Here is a 17,269-nt window from a genome sequence, read left to right on the forward strand (position 1 = left end):
CAACAGCTTCATTCTCAAAGCCTGCTATTTGACCCTTCGACTCAAACAACGAACGCAAAAACAATCACCGTCGCTCTATGAAGAATTCCTCTCTGCAGTCTGAACAGCAAGTTAGACACATAGCTTTCAATGTGTGGGCTGCCAATCCATCCACAGGCTTTCAAAGCAATCAATACACAGTCACACATGCCAAAGCAGAAGACTAAACTAGTCGTGTGGAGGTTGATCCATAGATGGAGGTTACTGTGCAGCCAACCAAAGTGTGGAATGAACCAAAATAATCAATGGTTATGCTATTGGTTCATCCGACAGACTTCAGGAGATATGAACTGAAAGGCTTTAGCAAAATCTTTATGGTGAGATAGGGTCCGTTGATGCTTGCATCCTGGCTTATATGACATTGTATCTCTCTTTCTGTAGATCCACACCGTCTAACACTGTATTTTATATGGGAGTCAGGTGGCTGAGCGGTTAGGGAATCGGGCTAGTAATCAGATGGTCGCTGGTTCGATTCCTGTGCCAAATTATGTGTCCTTGGGCAAGGCACTTCACCCTACTTGCCTCGGGGGGAATGTCCCTGTACTTACTGTAAGTCGCTCTGGATAAGAGCGCTCTGGATAAGAGCGACTGCTAAATGGAATGTAACATCATTGGGCTAACAATAACAACAACAATAATAAGGATGTGGTTTTAACTCATATTGTTGTGAGAATGTCAACTGCCATGTGGAAAAATAACCTGGTGTGATACTCCAAAGTGTAGAATGTAGAAAACCTCCCTTCAAATGATATGGCCTTATGTGTCAGCTAGACATTAGGACACGTCACAGTTTGGGCTGTCTTGCTTTGAGGATATACCCTTTCTGTATTACCAACTGGCAAAGGGTTCTTCTCAGAGGTGACTCAAATGCTAAAACAGGCCTACTGAAACAGCAGTGATCAGGAACATGTCGTTTTATCAATCTTAGCCTAAACCAGCTACTTCTCCCCAATAACTCAGGTTCATAAGGTTGTACCCATACTCCATTCCTCCACACAATATTATAATGTATTATATTTAAGACAGCGAAATTGGCTCATAATCATCAGCTACAGTATGACAGTCTCGTCTTGATTACTGCCGAGTGGTGGTGGTGGTGTGTGATGATGCATGAAAACATTTTAACGATTAAGTGGCATGTTGCAATGCAATACACAAACTATTCTGCGGATAGACGCAGAATGTTGGGCAGCTAAGTCCTTGAATAGGTTGTTGTTAAAAACTATGTGCTTGAACCTCTGACACTCTCCCACAATAAGCTTATTTGCTCTGGAGAACGAACTGGTTGGCTAGATTCGAGATAACGTCGATGGCTACAGCTAGATAGCTAACTAGCTACGTTTCATTGCTGGTGAATTGAAAAACTGCAAATGATACGAACTCCTACGACACCTTGACAAACCACGAAATTAGAATGGTATGGCTATATAGGGGTGTGCTTGTAGTTGACGAAAGCGAATATACATTTGTAAACATACCGAATTTGCTAACAACATAGCTAGCTAGAAGCAACCCTTCAAGCTAACTCGCTTCTGACATTGGGATATTTCTTTCAAAAAGCCGGGCTGTCCCGCGGCACAGTTTGCATTAACTGTTGTGACACAAAATTAAATCATATGGGGTGAGGATTCAAGTTATATCAAGGTAAATATATTATTTAATATACAATCCTATTTGTTATTCAAAACATATTCCCCAACTCAATGTGTCCATTATTTTCTATATCCCTGACAGTCATGTGACCCTCTAGCACCTAAACGAATGTTGTTGGTGTAGCTAGCAAATGTAGCAATACCTGCAATGTCGTCGCTTCCGGGTTATAAAAATGGCTTTATGCGTCCATTGATAAATTTCACTTACCGGCAAATGACTCTATAGGGACATATCCTTTTTTTGATAAACTTCTTGATAAAATTGTTATATCCGAATACGTCTAGAAAATTCTAAGACGCCTTGATATTTACCCTCTGCAGAGATCCTCTCTGCTCAGCTGATTACACGACAGCTGTTAACGTTGCCGTCAATGGATAGTCAGTGACGTAAAGACTAAATACTGTAGCCTACTGCTATCAAATAACTTACATTGACTCTTTATTTGCTGCCATCCAGACACTCAGAGAAACAAGTGTACCATTTAGTCTGCCTTTATTCCTTGTAATTTTACATCAGTACACAAAAATAGTTTATAAAAGATAAGGCCACATTGTGTTCTTCCTGACAGCTTTGTTCCAGAATTCCAATAAGACAACTAATCACAAAAAAGAACCATATCATATCTTGTAACCGGTTATGACATTAAAGACGATGTTAAGAGAAACTGCAGCTGGTCTTCTGCATATATTTGGCCCATGATCCGATTAGATATCAGAACAGTCAATTGTGGCAAAAAATGACAAATTAACTGACACATTCAAGCTGTGCTCATTTCTCTCATTTTAGCCATGCCAAACTACTGCCATAGCTATTTACTAACATTAGTCTCATAACAAAACCATGCACGATCTAAAGAGGGTCGACAGAACGGACTTCAGAACACAACCGACTGACACTTTGCTGAATAATATTTTCTGAGACGTTTTTGCAGCTAGAGTAATTTGGCTAGAAACAAGTTATAATGGATACTATTGTCCAGAGGAACTGAGTTGTTGGGGTCAGTGTAGACAACTTGTTTTGCTTTAAAAATATCAATATTCCTTAAATAAAATACGTTTGAAATGCCATTTAGCGGAGGACAGAATAAAGGAACAATAAAAAAAAAAACGGAAAATAAACTATAGTGAGATCATGCCCTCAGAAATTCTGATTATGACACCCTTCTGCAAGTAAGAAATTTACAGTCCATAAGGTCACTATATATAAGCCTATGCTATACACAATTTTAAATAAAGAGTTTACAATTTCAGCTAAAAAAGTCCTGAAAACATTGCATACCCGGCATATTTCACATTATTTGGAAGCAGAACAGGTAGCTCTACTCACCAAACAAAATGTATTTTCACCAGTAACAAGCTATTCCCCAATAGTCCATCAGGGGGAGACAAAAGAAAATCCTTATAATCCTGAGTTAAGCATCATTGTCATACAATAATATTAGGCCACCCCCATTTAACATGTGGTTTTCAGTGTGTTATTCCGTGTTAATGTCTGTTCATAGGGTGGGCTAGGCCTATAAGGCCAGCCCGTTAAATGTTTTCTGCCTCTCTCTGAGGGACCTCTCTGATGCTGTCCTGGGGGTCTCTTTGTACAGCGGGCCTTCGTCGGATGCTGCGGCCAGACGCAATGAGGTCAGCGTAGCCTCTGGAGTGAGAGAAGGCGTAGGCGGATCGACGGGATTGCCGGCCGCGCTGGAACGGAGCGGGCTTCTTTTTCTTCTCCTCCTCCTCCTCCATCTCATACTTCCTCCTGTTTCTCTGGACCTGGAAGTTATGTTTTTTTTTATAAAACCACGTTACACACAGCCCCGTGATATGGATCCAAAGAAGAAAGTCACAAAAATAAGGGTCGTCTCTGGACAACGTCAGCGAAACAAGTCCTTATGTGAGAAGAAAGTAGGCGTTACCTTATCCCCTACAGAAGGCCATATGGATTTGTGAAGAAACTGAATACAGATGACAGGTAGAAGGCTGATGGCCACAGTCAGAATGATGGTCAGCCACAGGTAGGGCTGTCTCAAGGCATTGGAGGCCACTCCTGTTTAGAAACATGTGCTTTAGTGCATTTGCAGTTCATCATTACAATCATTTGTATCTGTGGCGAGCACCGGGTTTCCAAGAGCATGGAGGATAAACCCGAATAATTGCCTGAAGCGTAGGTCATTTGAGACAAAACACGACACATGCTCACCAGTGAACGTGAAGGCCGAAGGGAAGATGACATGAATCCCCGCACTGTGGATATCGAACATGATCCCAAAGTATATCGCTATACTACCAAGGACCGCAAAGCAGTTTACAAACGTCCAGTACGATGTGTCCAGTGATATCTGAGAATAGGAGAAGGAGGACGTTTAATACACCCATTAGAGCTCACGGTCTCGTTTCCTGGACTAAAACTCTCTGCGTTAAGTGTCTTTTTTTTTTTTTTTTTTTTACTTCCTGAGAAAGTATCGCCATAACTACCTGCAGGTTGACCGTGACGATGAGGGAGCATGCGGTAACCACAGCAAAGGACTGGTAGTCGGAGGGAGCTTCTCCATCCTGGCCCATGGTCTGCAGGAAGGCTCCATAGGGGATGAAGAAGGTGATCAGAGACACGAAGATCCCATGGAAGAGACTGATGAAGAAGTTCTTGTAGTTGAAGAGCGCCCCTTGTTGGCCCGGGAGGTATAACTTGGGGAACTTGAGACTAAGTTTATCATTCACATCCTTGTGTAAAGAGAAAACAGAACACGGATGTTAGGCGTCATCGCACTCCGAAGTGTTATTTATCCAGCCTTGCCGTGTTGCGTGTTTATTCTGGGCTACTGGACGAGCCAGTCTTACCTGATCCAAAAGGCCAACCAGGAGGACAGGAAGGCTGCTGTAGCAGACGTTGTACAATGTGATGAACCAGTCTTCATAGGCGACCTTGAGAAGGGAAGGGACACATTTCTTTCAGCAAAACAAGCCAAATATATTTTCCAGCTGTTAAAGGACCGCGTGAAGTCGTACTCATTCCAGGGACAGTTGACCGTGCAAATAAAAGCTCACACATTAAAAAAAAACGTGCACAGCCATGTATCTCAGGTGACGCACTGAGCTAATAGAGAAGTGTTCCGAGCTGCTAAGGATATGACCCCCTCCGCTACCCATAGAGTTAGCCTCACCTGGGCGGAGTACCCACTGAAGAAGGAGTACCAGAAGTGGACCAGGGTGAAGGCAAAGTTCTTGAAGAAGAAGAAGCGGAGGAACTTGCACATGCGGATGTAGGACCAGCGTCCGTGCACCAGCAGGAGGCGCTCGAGGTAACGGAACTGGGCGAAGGCGTAGTCGCTCGACATCACGGCCTGCATGCCCTCCTGGCCACTGATGCCCACGCCAATGTCTGCCGCTGGAATCCAACGAGGGGAAAGTTCTTATTCACGTATAGGCCTACATTTACAGTTGCCAGAATGTGTAAGTCCCTCTCGAAATGACAGTATAAACCACAACAACAACAAAAAGTATATCCAAATGAATTCAATGTGTTCTTGTGTCCTTGGGCAAGGCACTTCACCCTACTTGCCTCAGGGGAATGTCCCTGTACTTAATGTAAGTCGGTCTGGATAAGAGCGTCTGCTAAATAACTAATTGTAAATGTAAATTCCTACTTTTGATCATGTTGACGTCGTTGGCTCCGTCTCCGATGGACAGGGTGATGGCCTTCTTGTACTTCTTCACCAGGCTGACCACGTTGGCTTTCTGCTTGGGCGTGACGCGGCAGCAGATGACCGCCTCGCACTCGCACGCCATGTCCACAAAGTCCACCTGGCGCATCTCCTTCTCCCAGTCGTCGATGGGCTGCCCGTCCTGGGGGTTGGCGGTCGGCGGCTTCTTGCCCAGTCGGCGCAGGCGGAGCCGTCGGCGTTTCTTCTTCTTCTCGTACAGGATCTCGTTCTGCGAGGGGGGGGGGACAGCACGGCGGCGGGGTAGACGTGCATTAGTAGGCAAGACATGGAACCTGTGTGTGTGTGTGTGTGTGTGTGCGTGTATGGTTTGCATTTGCGGGTATGGATGCGGAGTGGGGGAGGGAGGGGGGGGGCTGTCAAAGGACATGGAAGACACACTCACCAGCCAGCCTCCAGTAATGATCAGAGCGTTCTTGCCAGGCTCCGTGAAGAAAGGATCTTGCACCTTCTTCCGGTTGAGACCGCTGGCAAGTGGATTGTTCCTGCGGTTCGCCTGGCGACTGGTCAGCTTCACACTGTCCCACACGGTCATATGGAACGCAGTTAGACATAAGATGATCCCGGTACCCGCATTCTCAAAACTGGCCCCAGCTCGGAAGTGAGATTCAAACCTACTTCACATCCTCTCCATAGTGGATCTGCATGTTGTCTGTCAGTAGCGAACAGGAGTAGCCAATGTTCTCAGCAGTTTCTAGAACAAGAAAATTGTCTCAATAGAAGGAGGGACGTCTATTTTTGCCAGTCCATGTTTAATTACAAATATACATGATGGCAAAACATAGGTGGATACTGTAGTCTAACTGTCCAGTTCATATAACTGAACTGAGACTGAACATTTTTATGCCATGGATTCAGACACATACCTTTTTTGTCCCCAGTCAGGACCCAGATTTTGATGTCAGCCTTGGCCAGTTTGGCGATGGTCTCGGGGACTCCATCTTGCAGCTTGTCCTCGATGGCTGTGGCTCCAATCAACTACAGAGACAAAAACACAGAGACCTTTTGTTTCCGAGCCTGGAGGAATCTAGGCTTCCCTCCGGAACGAAGCAAGGAGGAACAAGCCCATACACGTCGGTCGATCTCACCATCAGGTTCTTCTCGATCTGTTCATACAACTCGTCCAGGGCTTCGTCTCGGTTGCTCATGACCACGCTGGCAGCCTTGTGTCTCCTCGACCAGGAGTCAAAGTCCTGCTGGCTGATGTCCTTGTAGCACAGGCACAGGGTACGCAGCGTCTCGTTGGCAAAGATCTACAGCAGAGAGGAAGGGGGGGGGAAGGGGGGAAGGGAGGGGCGCGGTTATCACACTAACGATCTGGACGTTTCATGGATGATTCATGTCGTTTTGGGATTTAACTACTGTGGGTCAAGAGACCCGAGGGGCTTTTCCTGAGGCGACTCACGTCCAAATGAGCCTGAGTGGTGTCCTTGTGTTTGGAGTTGGGATGCAGACGCTCATACATGACAGTGTCGGCGCCTTTGCAGTACAATCGGATGCGTCCGTCGGGGAATTTCACTGTCAGAGGAGAGTAGAGTCGAGTTAAAGTCTTTTTTTTGTTTTGTTTTTTTATCCTCAAAAGGGGGTGTAATTTTTTTGGGGGGGAAATGCACAGGAACTACAAAAATCCGCCCCGTCTACACAGTGGGAGCAGTCACTGCGCTACGGGACCAAGCGGAAACTCGGATCTTATAAAAACAGAGGTTCCTTTTGCAATCTGTGTCAGACGCGGTGGCAACTCACGGATGATGGACATGCGCTTGCGGTCGCTGTTGAAGTCCAGCAGAGCCAGCATCCCGTAGGTGGTCTCCTGCCCCATCTCGCTGATGGTGATGGTGTCCTGCGTACGGGACAGGAACACAAAGCCAAAGTTCCTCGCCGCGGTGACGAGGGCGCCCTCGTCCGGCGAGGCGGCCTGGTAGACCAGCTCGTCTGAGAAGGAGAGGAGAGCGCGACGGATCAACCTTTGGAACGGCAGGTGAGGCTACAACTATGTCAACGCCGGAAGATACTATGTGAATCTAAGTGCACGATATTGGGCCTGATGTGGGGGGGTCAGATGGCTGCGCCGTTAGGGAATCGGGCTACCAATCCGAAGGTTGCCGGGTCGATTCCTGGCCGTGCCAAATGACGTAGTGTCCCTGGGCAAGGCGCTTCACCCTACTTGCCTCGGGGGGAATGTCTCTGTACTTACTGTAAGTCGCTCTGGATAAGAGCGTCTGCTAAATGACGAAATGTAAATGTGCTGGGTGGGCTTCATGCGCTCACCTTCCTTCTGTTCCACCATGACAGTGTGACACAGGGACAGAAGCTTAAAGAACTCCAAAGTGTCCTTGTCCTTCTTTGAGCGGATGCAAGCCACGAGGGAATGGTCCAGGAAGTCGAATTTCTTGTCTGCGTAAGTGTTCCAGCTGAAGTCGACAGGCTGCAGACGGGACAGACACATGAGAAAAACAAAACAACACCCGTCATGCTATCGTCAGAGTCCTGCCTGAGCCGGGAGGAGATGCATTCTGGGAAACAAAGTGGAAGTAGGCGACACCAAGGGAGCGATGCCGACGGCGTCTCGATTGGCTCACCTTGCCGCGCTCTAGAGACACGCCCGTCTCTGTCGTAGCATCTCCTGCCAAATTGCAAAGGAAACACGTGTTGACATGAATCGAGTCGCACAAGGTGGATGTAGGTCAACGGTAGAGCAGACGAACACATGCAAAAAGGAGGGGGAGATACTCGGTCGAACCATAGGTGCGGCCTCCGATGGTGCACTTCTTGAAGGCCATGATGTTCTGCGTGAGGGTGCCCGTCTTGTCTGAGAAGATGTACTCGATCTGGCCCAGCTGCTCGTTGAGGGTGGTGGTGCGAGCCTTGGCCGGCGTGTCCTTCTCGGCGTAGTACATCTGCAAGTCCCAGTTGATGAACTTGCTCTGGCCCAGGCGGATCACCTCCACACTAGACCCCGTCCACAGAACACAAGACAACGATTGGATTCTTTTTGACAGGTCAAGGATAAAACGGTCGATTTTTATGGGTCCTGGTGGGTTTGAAAAAAGTCTGGACAAGGGACAAACGTTCTGTGACGGCGATAGGTCAGGGGAACTATGGTGTCATTGTTCTCACCTGACGTAGAGGGAAATGGGTACCATGGTGTTGAGAACGATGATGTAACCCCAGAAACTGAGGAAGCCCCTGTATGAGGCCTGCTGGTTCAGTCCGTCATATAGATACCAGGCCTTGCTGCCTATCTCCTCGTACCAGAAGGTGTGTCCAATAGCCAGGCCAGATGATACCAGGATGAGGAGGACGAAGATCTAAATGGTTCATTCGAGACGTAAATCAAAACAGCGAGATGAGTCCATAGATGACAGGCAATGTCTCATGATGAACGGCAAAGATGTGGAACAAGGTTTATCAACACAACTTACCGTGTACACCATGTAATTCATGAGTTCATCAATCTTCGTCCTTTTGAACCTGGTCTTGCCCCCATTCCTCATAATTTTGGTATCAGCACCTGCAACAGGGTTTGTTTATTCCAAAACGTCGTGCGAGAGCTCTTTCGCCCGTGTCCCTGCCAAGAGAAGCGTGTCTGTGTGCGCGCGCGCGCGAGAGTGTACCAGCATAGATGACCAGGCCGTGACACACGTCTGTGTTGCGGATTGTGCAGCCTCTCAGCAGCATGTTGTCCAGGTCCAGGGGAAAGCTGTCTTTCCTCCAGCGCATGGTTCCTGTGAACTTGTCCAGGCGGTTGTTGGGCTCCTCGCATATGATCATGGCTGGGGATTGAGAAAGGACAGGGGCAGATGTTCAATCACAAAAAGCACTAATGTGGTTGACATAGTGAGCAGTCTGTAAAATTGCATGGATCCTATTTGAGTTGACTTAGATGTTTGAATAGCAATTGAGCCATCACACGACATCATTATTATATCCCAAACTGCTTTTGTAGCAAGTCCTGTGAGATTTAGGTTACACAGAACTAGGAGGAGCAGAGAACCCAACCTTCTACTGTTTCCCACCACATGTAAACACAAATTATCAAGAAAGCTTATCTATTCCTCTGGCTGTGATAAACTCGTATTTACGTACCGTCAAACCTGGCCAGCTGGCTCTCCTCCTGCAATCTCTCGTCCGTAACTCTCAAGCCCATTTTGAACTTCAGATTAGTTTCCCTGTATGAATGGATATATGGACAAATGGATAGTCATTATATAGGATTTGTCCATTTACATGTATGGGCTACACAAAAGGAGAACATGTGCAGATCAAATAATGACATCAATCGAGTTTGCAAAGGCGATACACAGAATGTTATTTTCGATAAGCGGATGTTTGGAATGTTATCAAGTTGGACCAGACTAATTGTTACAAGTCCCTATTTTTATTTTATTTGTAATAATTCCCCATCTGCCCAGATCATAAAAGCAGGCACCCCCTCAAGTCCACACTGATCTTATCAAAGAACAACTATTTACAAACGCACACAGAGACACGACAGCTCAATGTACGGGCTGATAAATGAATGTCATAAATGTACACAAAAAAACATCTCACCCATCTAGTTCAGCTGTTTCTACGTAGCAAAGGCTGTTGGGGTTGGAACTCGACAGCATCATAATGTCGGCCTAAATAAAAATTGAAGCAGGTAAGTTGAACAAGTTAGACTGGCACTTTCCGTGAAACACGTTAGCACTGTAAAAATGTATGGTGCACCTGCAAACAATGAGTGATCTTACTGGAATAAAATCATTTTTCTTCAGGCGAACCACATCACCGACATGAATGTCTCTCCACTTTGACTCTTGAAACCTGGTTTACAACAAAGACAACACATTTTTGGTTGTATGCCTACCATTTTCAGTTTCTGCCTGTGACTCATAAACAATTGAGCCCATAACTTTAGAGATTCATGTTGCGTCATGTTTAGTAAAGATTTGTGCTCACTAATGATGCAATCCCACAGGCTAATGAGCACATCAGGAAACATAGCCTATCTGGTTAATAAGTTACCTGCCATCCAATAAGACCTCACACTTCCTGTTGTTGATTTCCTTGTCCATCCTGTGGCGAGCCTATCAGAGTAGCAGAGGAAAAGCATGACCACATCAGTCCACGCAACGGGCACATCCAAAACATTGTGCCGTAACGACCACAAGGGAAACACTGCAGATAGGCAAGTGCAGCGCGTTAAGCAATGTTCTCATTTCCAGTCAAATGGCCGAAGGGCACGGCTATGGGCACTCACCAGATCATCCACCAGGTCTTTGATGGCTGTGATTCCTAACACCAGAACCAGAGGTACCAACGTGGTGTACCAAGGCAGTGTGGTGATTTGCGGAATAATCTGATGGAGAAGGAAATAAGAAGTCAATATCTAAACCTTAAAATAATAATAGTAAGAAGAAGAAGTAGATTTATGACGAGTTGTACAATATAACAGTGGGCTTCCTTGTCAGATTAGACGGTGTTTGTTCAGGTGTGCGGGACACATACGCCCATCTATTGATAAAGATCCTACCGCGTCATGGATTTCAATCACCATTCAAATATTGTTACGGTATTATACTAGCTGTATCTATGATTCAGTTGTCTGGCTGTCACTGAAGAGCATAAGTGACAAGCACCAGAGGGATTTAGATGCTGGGTCGTTCGACAGGACGGGTTGTGTTCATCGTAGAGCTGACCTGCAAGATCAGCAAGGCGAGGAAGTAGAGGTTGGCTGCCCGCTTAAACTGCTCAAACATATTCAGCGGTATGAAAGTGAGAGCGTTGTATTTGTACGTCTTGATTGCGTTCCCCTGCGGACAGAAGCAAGAAAACCTGGGTTAGAACGGCGAGACGGGACAAAAGAAACAAGTTGATTTCAACGGATGAAGACGCGTAATACCTCACAAACGTTGACTTTTATCTTGTTTATTATTTTGACTGTATGCACCTGCCCTCAAAAGTCAATTCCTTGTTTGTGACCACTTACTTGGCGATTAAACACTATTCGGATTCTGATGTGAAGCTAGAAAGGGGGAGAATGGGAGGAGTATACCCAGATGCATGTGCAGGAGCCTAGCTTTCCTCAGCACCCCTAGCTCTTACTCTGAGTGGAAGTTTCCACACTGCTGGCCGAGTGCAAGTTTCCATACTGCTCGTTGAGGGTCATTTGCATAACCAACGACAGTCACAACATCTGATACCACCCGAGGGAGGGGGGAGGTGGTGTGTCTGTGTGTGTGTGAGTGTGTGTGTGTGTGTGTGTGGGGGGGGGGGGTCAGTGACCGTAAGGGGACGAGCACAGTCTGTATCCGTGTACAGCGACGTGTACACCAGCGGCAGTGAGGAGTGCATCTAACGGGAGCAAGAGGGTGTGAAGGAGTGCTGCTTTAGGAGCAGTGTGGCCATCCGCTATAGGTCACATCCCGTCTCGCCACCCTTTCAACGACACATTTCACCACAGGCGGCCATGCATTTCAGTAGATCCACTCGAAAAACGCAAGGTGCGTCTCTACAGGATGTGGGAAGGTGGTCACAGACGGCCCTCTGAACTGAATCCCCCATAATGTGAAACTCTAATACGAGTCACCACACCGCGGGGGGATCCGTTTACACCCCCACGATCCCCCGAAAGCATCAACTCAACACGGGGCCGTCCATCACCAGAACGTCAGGGTCACAGCTCTCCACCAACATGGCTGACCATCACCGGCCCACTATGAAACTGGCTAGTATATGCAGTGAGCTATAATAAAGGCAACCCCCATGTTCACAATGAAGGCATTTAGATTTGTTTTCCATTACTCTGACCCAAAGTACATCCAACAACTTTTTGGCAGTGTCTGGTCCATTGGTACTTCCCCTGTAAAATACCTTGTCAAACAGCACCTATTACTCAAACATGGCCCTTTGTGTGACTGGTAAATATTTGCTTTGGAAAAAAGCTCAAAGAAGGACCCTTTTCACCCCACCACCACTAATGAGGGGGAAAGAAAGGATTTGTACTTGAACTTACTGCATACTTGCTCTTCTTGAAGCACAGGAAGATTTTCTTCTGAAATTCGGGCAATTTACAAAAGTCTCTGTCATTAGCCTTGACCCTCCAGCCAAACTCTGAAAAAGACCGAAATTGAACTTTTCAAACGAGTACATCTGAGCGACGCAACCCACACCTCCACGACACATTAAAAGAGGAGATATGAGAGTTGACATACAGCTGTGGGAAAAAAATCGAGAGAACACCGCAATTCTGAGAGGAACTGAAGGGTCAAATTTGCAGCAGCCCCTTCTACCCTTCCATTCCTCACAAATTTGACCCCTTCCGTTCCTCACTCGGAATTGTCCTTCTCAACTTGTTTTAAATGGAAAGAAAAAAGGTGCGGGGGTCTCAATTTTTTCCCAGAACTCTACGTCTCTTAGTATCCATAAGATCAACATGCGGTGGTGGGCAGTACAAGATTCACTCCAGCCCTGCTTTCGAAGGTGGGCCCTGAATTCCAGGTTCTAAACTCACCGCCCAACTTCTGTTCCGCCTCCTGGGGGGCCCCTGGGGGCCCATCTCCCTCTGTGCTTGGTTCCAACTCTTCATCCGTCTCGTCGTCACTGTACGGCATGACCTCATCGTCAGGCCCCAGGGAACCCTGGGAGTCTGATCGCGGGCGACTCATGGTGAGGCGTGAGGCACTGAAAGACAGAGAGACAGGAAGAGAGGAACAAGAGTGAGGATGGAAGAGAGGGTTCCAGAGTTAATTTGGTCAAAATGGTCCTTGGTGCTTGAGAGAACATGTACATAAAAATACACGTGTAAATGGAGGGTACTGGCAATTGGCAGTGGTAATTTAAAGGAGAATGGATCTCTACAAGTTAGACTCTTTACATTCACGACGTTATTAATCTGCAGGTGATTTGACAATTTCCATTGTTCAGTACCCTACCTGTGTCTCTGGGTAAGAGGTAAATATGTATGGTATGTAGTCTTTGGCCATCATCACTAGAACCATAATCTCCTCACTGTTCCTCCCTTCTGTTGCTGACAATGCTACAACGCCACATTACAGTGAAAAGAAAATGCAAGTCGCCTCTAAGCCATCACTCAGTTTGACAAAAATAAATATCTTTGCTTTGTTTTAAAACGTTTTTAATTTCCTGAATACGGGGTCTGGAAAGTATGATCATTCCCAACAAGGTTCTAGTGGTCTGTAGGACCTTGGTTGAGTACCAATGTTTTTTGTTGTTGCCAATTAGCAGGTTTGATATGGCTCACCTATAACTACTGAAACCTCAAGGTGTTGAACAGAGGGCAGACTGGCATGTTAGTAACTGAAAGCTGTGTGAATCACGGGCATAGCTTTTTGTTTTAAGGCCACAGTTCTACATTTCTGAACTAGCCTAGGTGACACACCTTCAGGGATAGTGCATTCAGAAACGGAAATAAAAGATTGCTGACCCGTCGTGACAAAGCACCAACATTGAATTAATATTTTAAAGTGGTGGGAAATGTCCCCGACTGAACCTGGGAACTCTCCATGGACATGGGGAACCCTCATATTGCCGGAGTAATATTGCCAGACTGGTTCGACCGAAGTGGTTGTGACAGCATATCAGATCCAGCCTACACACCTAAAATAGGCTTTGTACACACCGCTGGGTTCTCGACTGACACGCCTCTGTTTGCATAGGACAACTGTGAAGCAATGCAACATTACTCCCACATTTTAACTCAATATATAAAGAGTAATGTGTTTAACTGATAACCTCCTTGGTCCTCTGATGGAACTAACACTGAGGTTTGATTCCCTCTTCCTGACCAGCAATGACTTCCTCACTGCTAATTGATTTCGAATGAGTTGTCTGGTGAGTTAGGTAGGCTCACCAGCCCCTGCTTACACCAATCCACTATTTTCATTCATATTTATGAAAACAGGAAGCACGCATGCATCTCAAACTAATGTATCTATTTAAAAGTGCTTTATCCAGACATGTTTACAGTGGAGCTAACCCCATGAGGTGTGTGTGTGTGTGTGTGTGTGTGTTATGGACCTGTTTACAAAAGGCCATGACTAGTTAAATGACATGTTTGACAATCAAATGTCCTGGCAGAACACGAAGCATCAAATAGCCTTCTCTTAGGAGTAGATTGTGTATCTCCCCCCGCCCTCCCTAAAGGTCTTCAAATCTGACAAATTACCGCAATAAATGCTACGGGGTTACTGTGAAATGGAAAGCCCAACTAGGAATTCTAAGCAACTATTCATCACTTTATTCAAAACCATTACATTTCAGCTAACTGGGTTACTGAACTTCAATCCCAAAACATGTTACCTAATTGACATTGAGGAAAGTCAAGTAGGAGGTGAAGACCAACCAACTTCAGGGTACCATCTAAAACTAGTGCCCCACCCTCAATTGTCCAGTGGTCAAAACAGACACACACCGTGGTGTTTTTTTAAATAACTATTGCGAGGTTCGACAGTTCCAGCAAACAGGTTTGGGCATCGGGCCTAAGGCAGCACTATGGCAACAAGGAGGAGGGGGAGGGGGCGAGAGGGATAGCATTCAGCACCTTCAAAAGGAGTCACGCTACATACCTGCCTGACTTGTAACCCGAGTCAGGGGACACACACACAAAGGCCTGCTTTCCGCCATCTTTTTTTTTTTTTTTTTTTTTACATTCGCCAGCCCTTAACCCAGTCATGAGACAGCAGGGAACAGGTTTCATTTTTAGTCGCCAATGATTTCTACAAACTGCTTCCTCAGTAGGAATGCATCCCACCTCCATTGACCAATCCTAGCTAGGCTTACTTCAGGTGTCGCCACCACTTATGTCTTTTTAATTAAAAATCCCCTATCCTACACACAGTGCATTACCTCCTGTAAGCTACACCCTACAGAGTTTAACACCTAAATGAGGGTCCTCACAGCGGGACTCATCATTTGAAGTGCCTTGCTGAGACACTCTTACTCAATGAATAGGTCCATTGAGGAAATGATCCTTCCATTCCTTTGTGAAAGAAATAGTCGGCTACATCTTCTCTGACTTAATGACACAACATTTTTTGGAAATACAAAGGGAGTACACAAATTGATTAGCTCATTAGTCAAGACAGTGAAATGGAAAGACCAACTTGGAATTCTAACTATTCATCACTTTATTCAAAACCATTAAATTTCAGCTTACACATACAATAATGACAGTTATCACTGTCTACAGGCTAAATCTGCTGCTGTCAAGTTACCTACAAACTGAGTTCACACCATTTGACTCACAGGTGAAATTCAAATAAAAGCCATTCATTTAAAGGGCATCCATTTCCATAGAGAAAGTTTGATTTTCCTATTGGACGGCATCAGACCGGTGCGGCTGGCCTTTTCTGAGGGTGACTTTGCCGCCGTGTAGTCAGTTTGTCACCCTATATCAAGCCAGTCTTATTAGCTCCATATTAACTTTTTAGACCTGAATAAATTGGAGTTGGTGGCAATCTTCTGGTAATTTATGCTTTAAGGCTATAGTGTCCTTACTATGTCTAACACAATATTAGGCTACGTGTGTGTGTGTGTGTGTGTGTGTGTGTGTGTGTGTGTGTGTGTGTGTGTGTGTGTGTGTGTGTGTGTGTGTGTGTGTGTGTGTGTGTGTGTGTGTAAAAAAAAAAGAAAAGTAAAACGGAAAAATCTGGATTTTGTTTTTATAGCGCAGCAATGGCCATATTTCTCCCCTGGCATTGCAAACTGTGATATCAAAATTAATTCATGAACTTTAACGTAGGCTAGCCTATATAGTAATTCAGTGTAGCAAGTAGGCGTATAAAGTTGAAAAAATACTCAAGATAAATATTCATTTTACTACACGAGAGAAAGTTTCAAATCGAACTCAAAGCACGACCAGAAAGTATTCCTTCTTTTTTTTTTTACACAAACATTGGTCTCTAGATTTAGTTTTAGTTAAAATGTTGTAGCAAAACTAGAGTACATGTTGGCTACTAGCTTACTACGAGATCCACCTGAATCGCATGGGTCTAGGTGTGTTTTAATCCTTAAATCATTAGCCAATCAACATTATCAATATTGGATATACTCACCAACTCTCCAAGATGACAATGTATCCTTTCCTTACGATTACAACATCGATTTAAGGTAAACTGAGTTATTGAACCATGATTGTCGCCTGTTTTCTCTTCCTTACAATTTCCTTTAGCGTTACCTGCGTAGACAAATGGCTACCCACACAGAAACTGGAGGAACAGGTTTAACAGGATGAGTTTTCAAAATAATTACAAGCCCCGAAACTAAATTAAACTAATTTTTTACAAAAAAACGTTATATGTTTTACGGGTATGCGCTACTGCACCATCTCCAAAAGCTCTGTCACACAGGTTGACCACCAACACCCGCCAGGTAGCTAATCATCATGATGATCATTTGCATATTTGTTGAAAACGATATCCCGAAACGAAATAACACCTTGGTAAATTTTCTAAATTTGACATCCAATGATTTTAAGACTATATAGCTTAGTTGTAATATTTCATGTAAAGGACATCTATAATGTCCTTAACATATTTGTATAACTTCCTACTCAAAATCAAAGTGCCAAATATATACTACGTTTAACAGTTAAGTAGGCCTGTGTCTTAAATGTGACCTGAACTTCTTTGACACAACTCAATAGTAAATCAGATTTTGAAATTACATTTGTTTTGGACAGTTTTTACATTTAGGCTATTCAGCCTCGTTTGTTTCTTGCTTTGGCTACAGTGTGGTGCTATTGCGTCCTCTGGTGGTTGAATGGAATTATGGCTGTGGTGCTGTAACATAATATTTTCTTGTTTTTAATTGAAGAGTCAATGATTCTTCAGTCAAATTGAAGAATCAAAGTGTCCCCGTTGATTA

At 45.1% G+C, this 17,269-nt stretch overlaps 2 protein-coding genes across 3 annotated transcripts in view; both read right to left on the reverse strand.

Moving 5' to 3' along the window:
* Nucleotides 1-2,036, reverse strand: part of wdr7 (WD repeat domain 7) — a 118,475-nt gene extending 116,439 nt beyond the window's left edge. For both annotated transcript variants that reach the window (XM_084693231.1, XM_084693232.1), the window contains exon 1: nucleotides 1,900-2,036. The gene's annotated coding sequence lies outside the window, so the exon portion shown is untranslated. The remainder of the gene's footprint in view (nucleotides 1-1,899) is intronic.
* A 131-nt stretch (nucleotides 2,037-2,167) lies between these two features.
* On the reverse strand, nucleotides 2,168-16,731 carry atp8b1 (ATPase phospholipid transporting 8B1). Its single transcript, XM_084693233.1, has 28 exons — nucleotides 16,459-16,731; nucleotides 12,897-13,066; nucleotides 12,399-12,496; nucleotides 11,083-11,196; nucleotides 10,644-10,742; nucleotides 10,409-10,470; nucleotides 10,135-10,207; nucleotides 9,953-10,023; nucleotides 9,488-9,570; nucleotides 9,016-9,174; nucleotides 8,824-8,912; nucleotides 8,519-8,709; nucleotides 8,142-8,350; nucleotides 7,981-8,024; nucleotides 7,670-7,826; nucleotides 7,145-7,333; nucleotides 6,807-6,919; nucleotides 6,490-6,654; nucleotides 6,268-6,379; nucleotides 6,020-6,095; nucleotides 5,787-5,919; nucleotides 5,327-5,612; nucleotides 4,844-5,067; nucleotides 4,521-4,604; nucleotides 4,158-4,403; nucleotides 3,883-4,021; nucleotides 3,599-3,729; nucleotides 2,168-3,455 (listed from the first exon to the last, which is right to left on the reverse strand). The coding sequence occupies exons 2-28, from the start codon at nucleotides 13,048-13,050 to the stop codon at nucleotides 3,222-3,224; spliced, it is 3,735 nt and encodes a 1,244-aa protein (XP_084549359.1). The 5' UTR covers nucleotides 13,051-13,066; nucleotides 16,459-16,731; the 3' UTR covers nucleotides 2,168-3,221.
* Nucleotides 16,732-17,269: the final 538 nt, after the last annotated feature.

Source organism: Hypomesus nipponensis, chromosome 27 (assembly GCF_054491055.1).
Source record: "Hypomesus nipponensis isolate SF chromosome 27, ASM5449105v1, whole genome shotgun sequence".
Lineage (NCBI taxonomy): Eukaryota > Metazoa > Chordata > Actinopteri > Osmeriformes > Osmeridae > Hypomesus > Hypomesus nipponensis.

Excerpts from the sequence above, each read along its gene's own strand:
- atp8b1 (XM_084693233.1), bottom strand. The coding sequence starts at position 13,050 with ATGAGTCGCCCGCGATCAGACTCCCAGGGTTCCCTGGGGCCTGACGAT. Across the intron at positions 11,197-12,398 it reads TCAAGAAGAGCAAGTATGCA|GGGAACGCAATCAAGACGTA; the intron begins GTAAGTTCAAGT and ends TTCTGTCCGCAG. Across the intron at positions 10,471-10,643 it reads AAGACCTGGTGGATGATCTG|GCTCGCCACAGGATGGACAA; the intron begins GTGAGTGCCCAT and ends CTACTCTGATAG.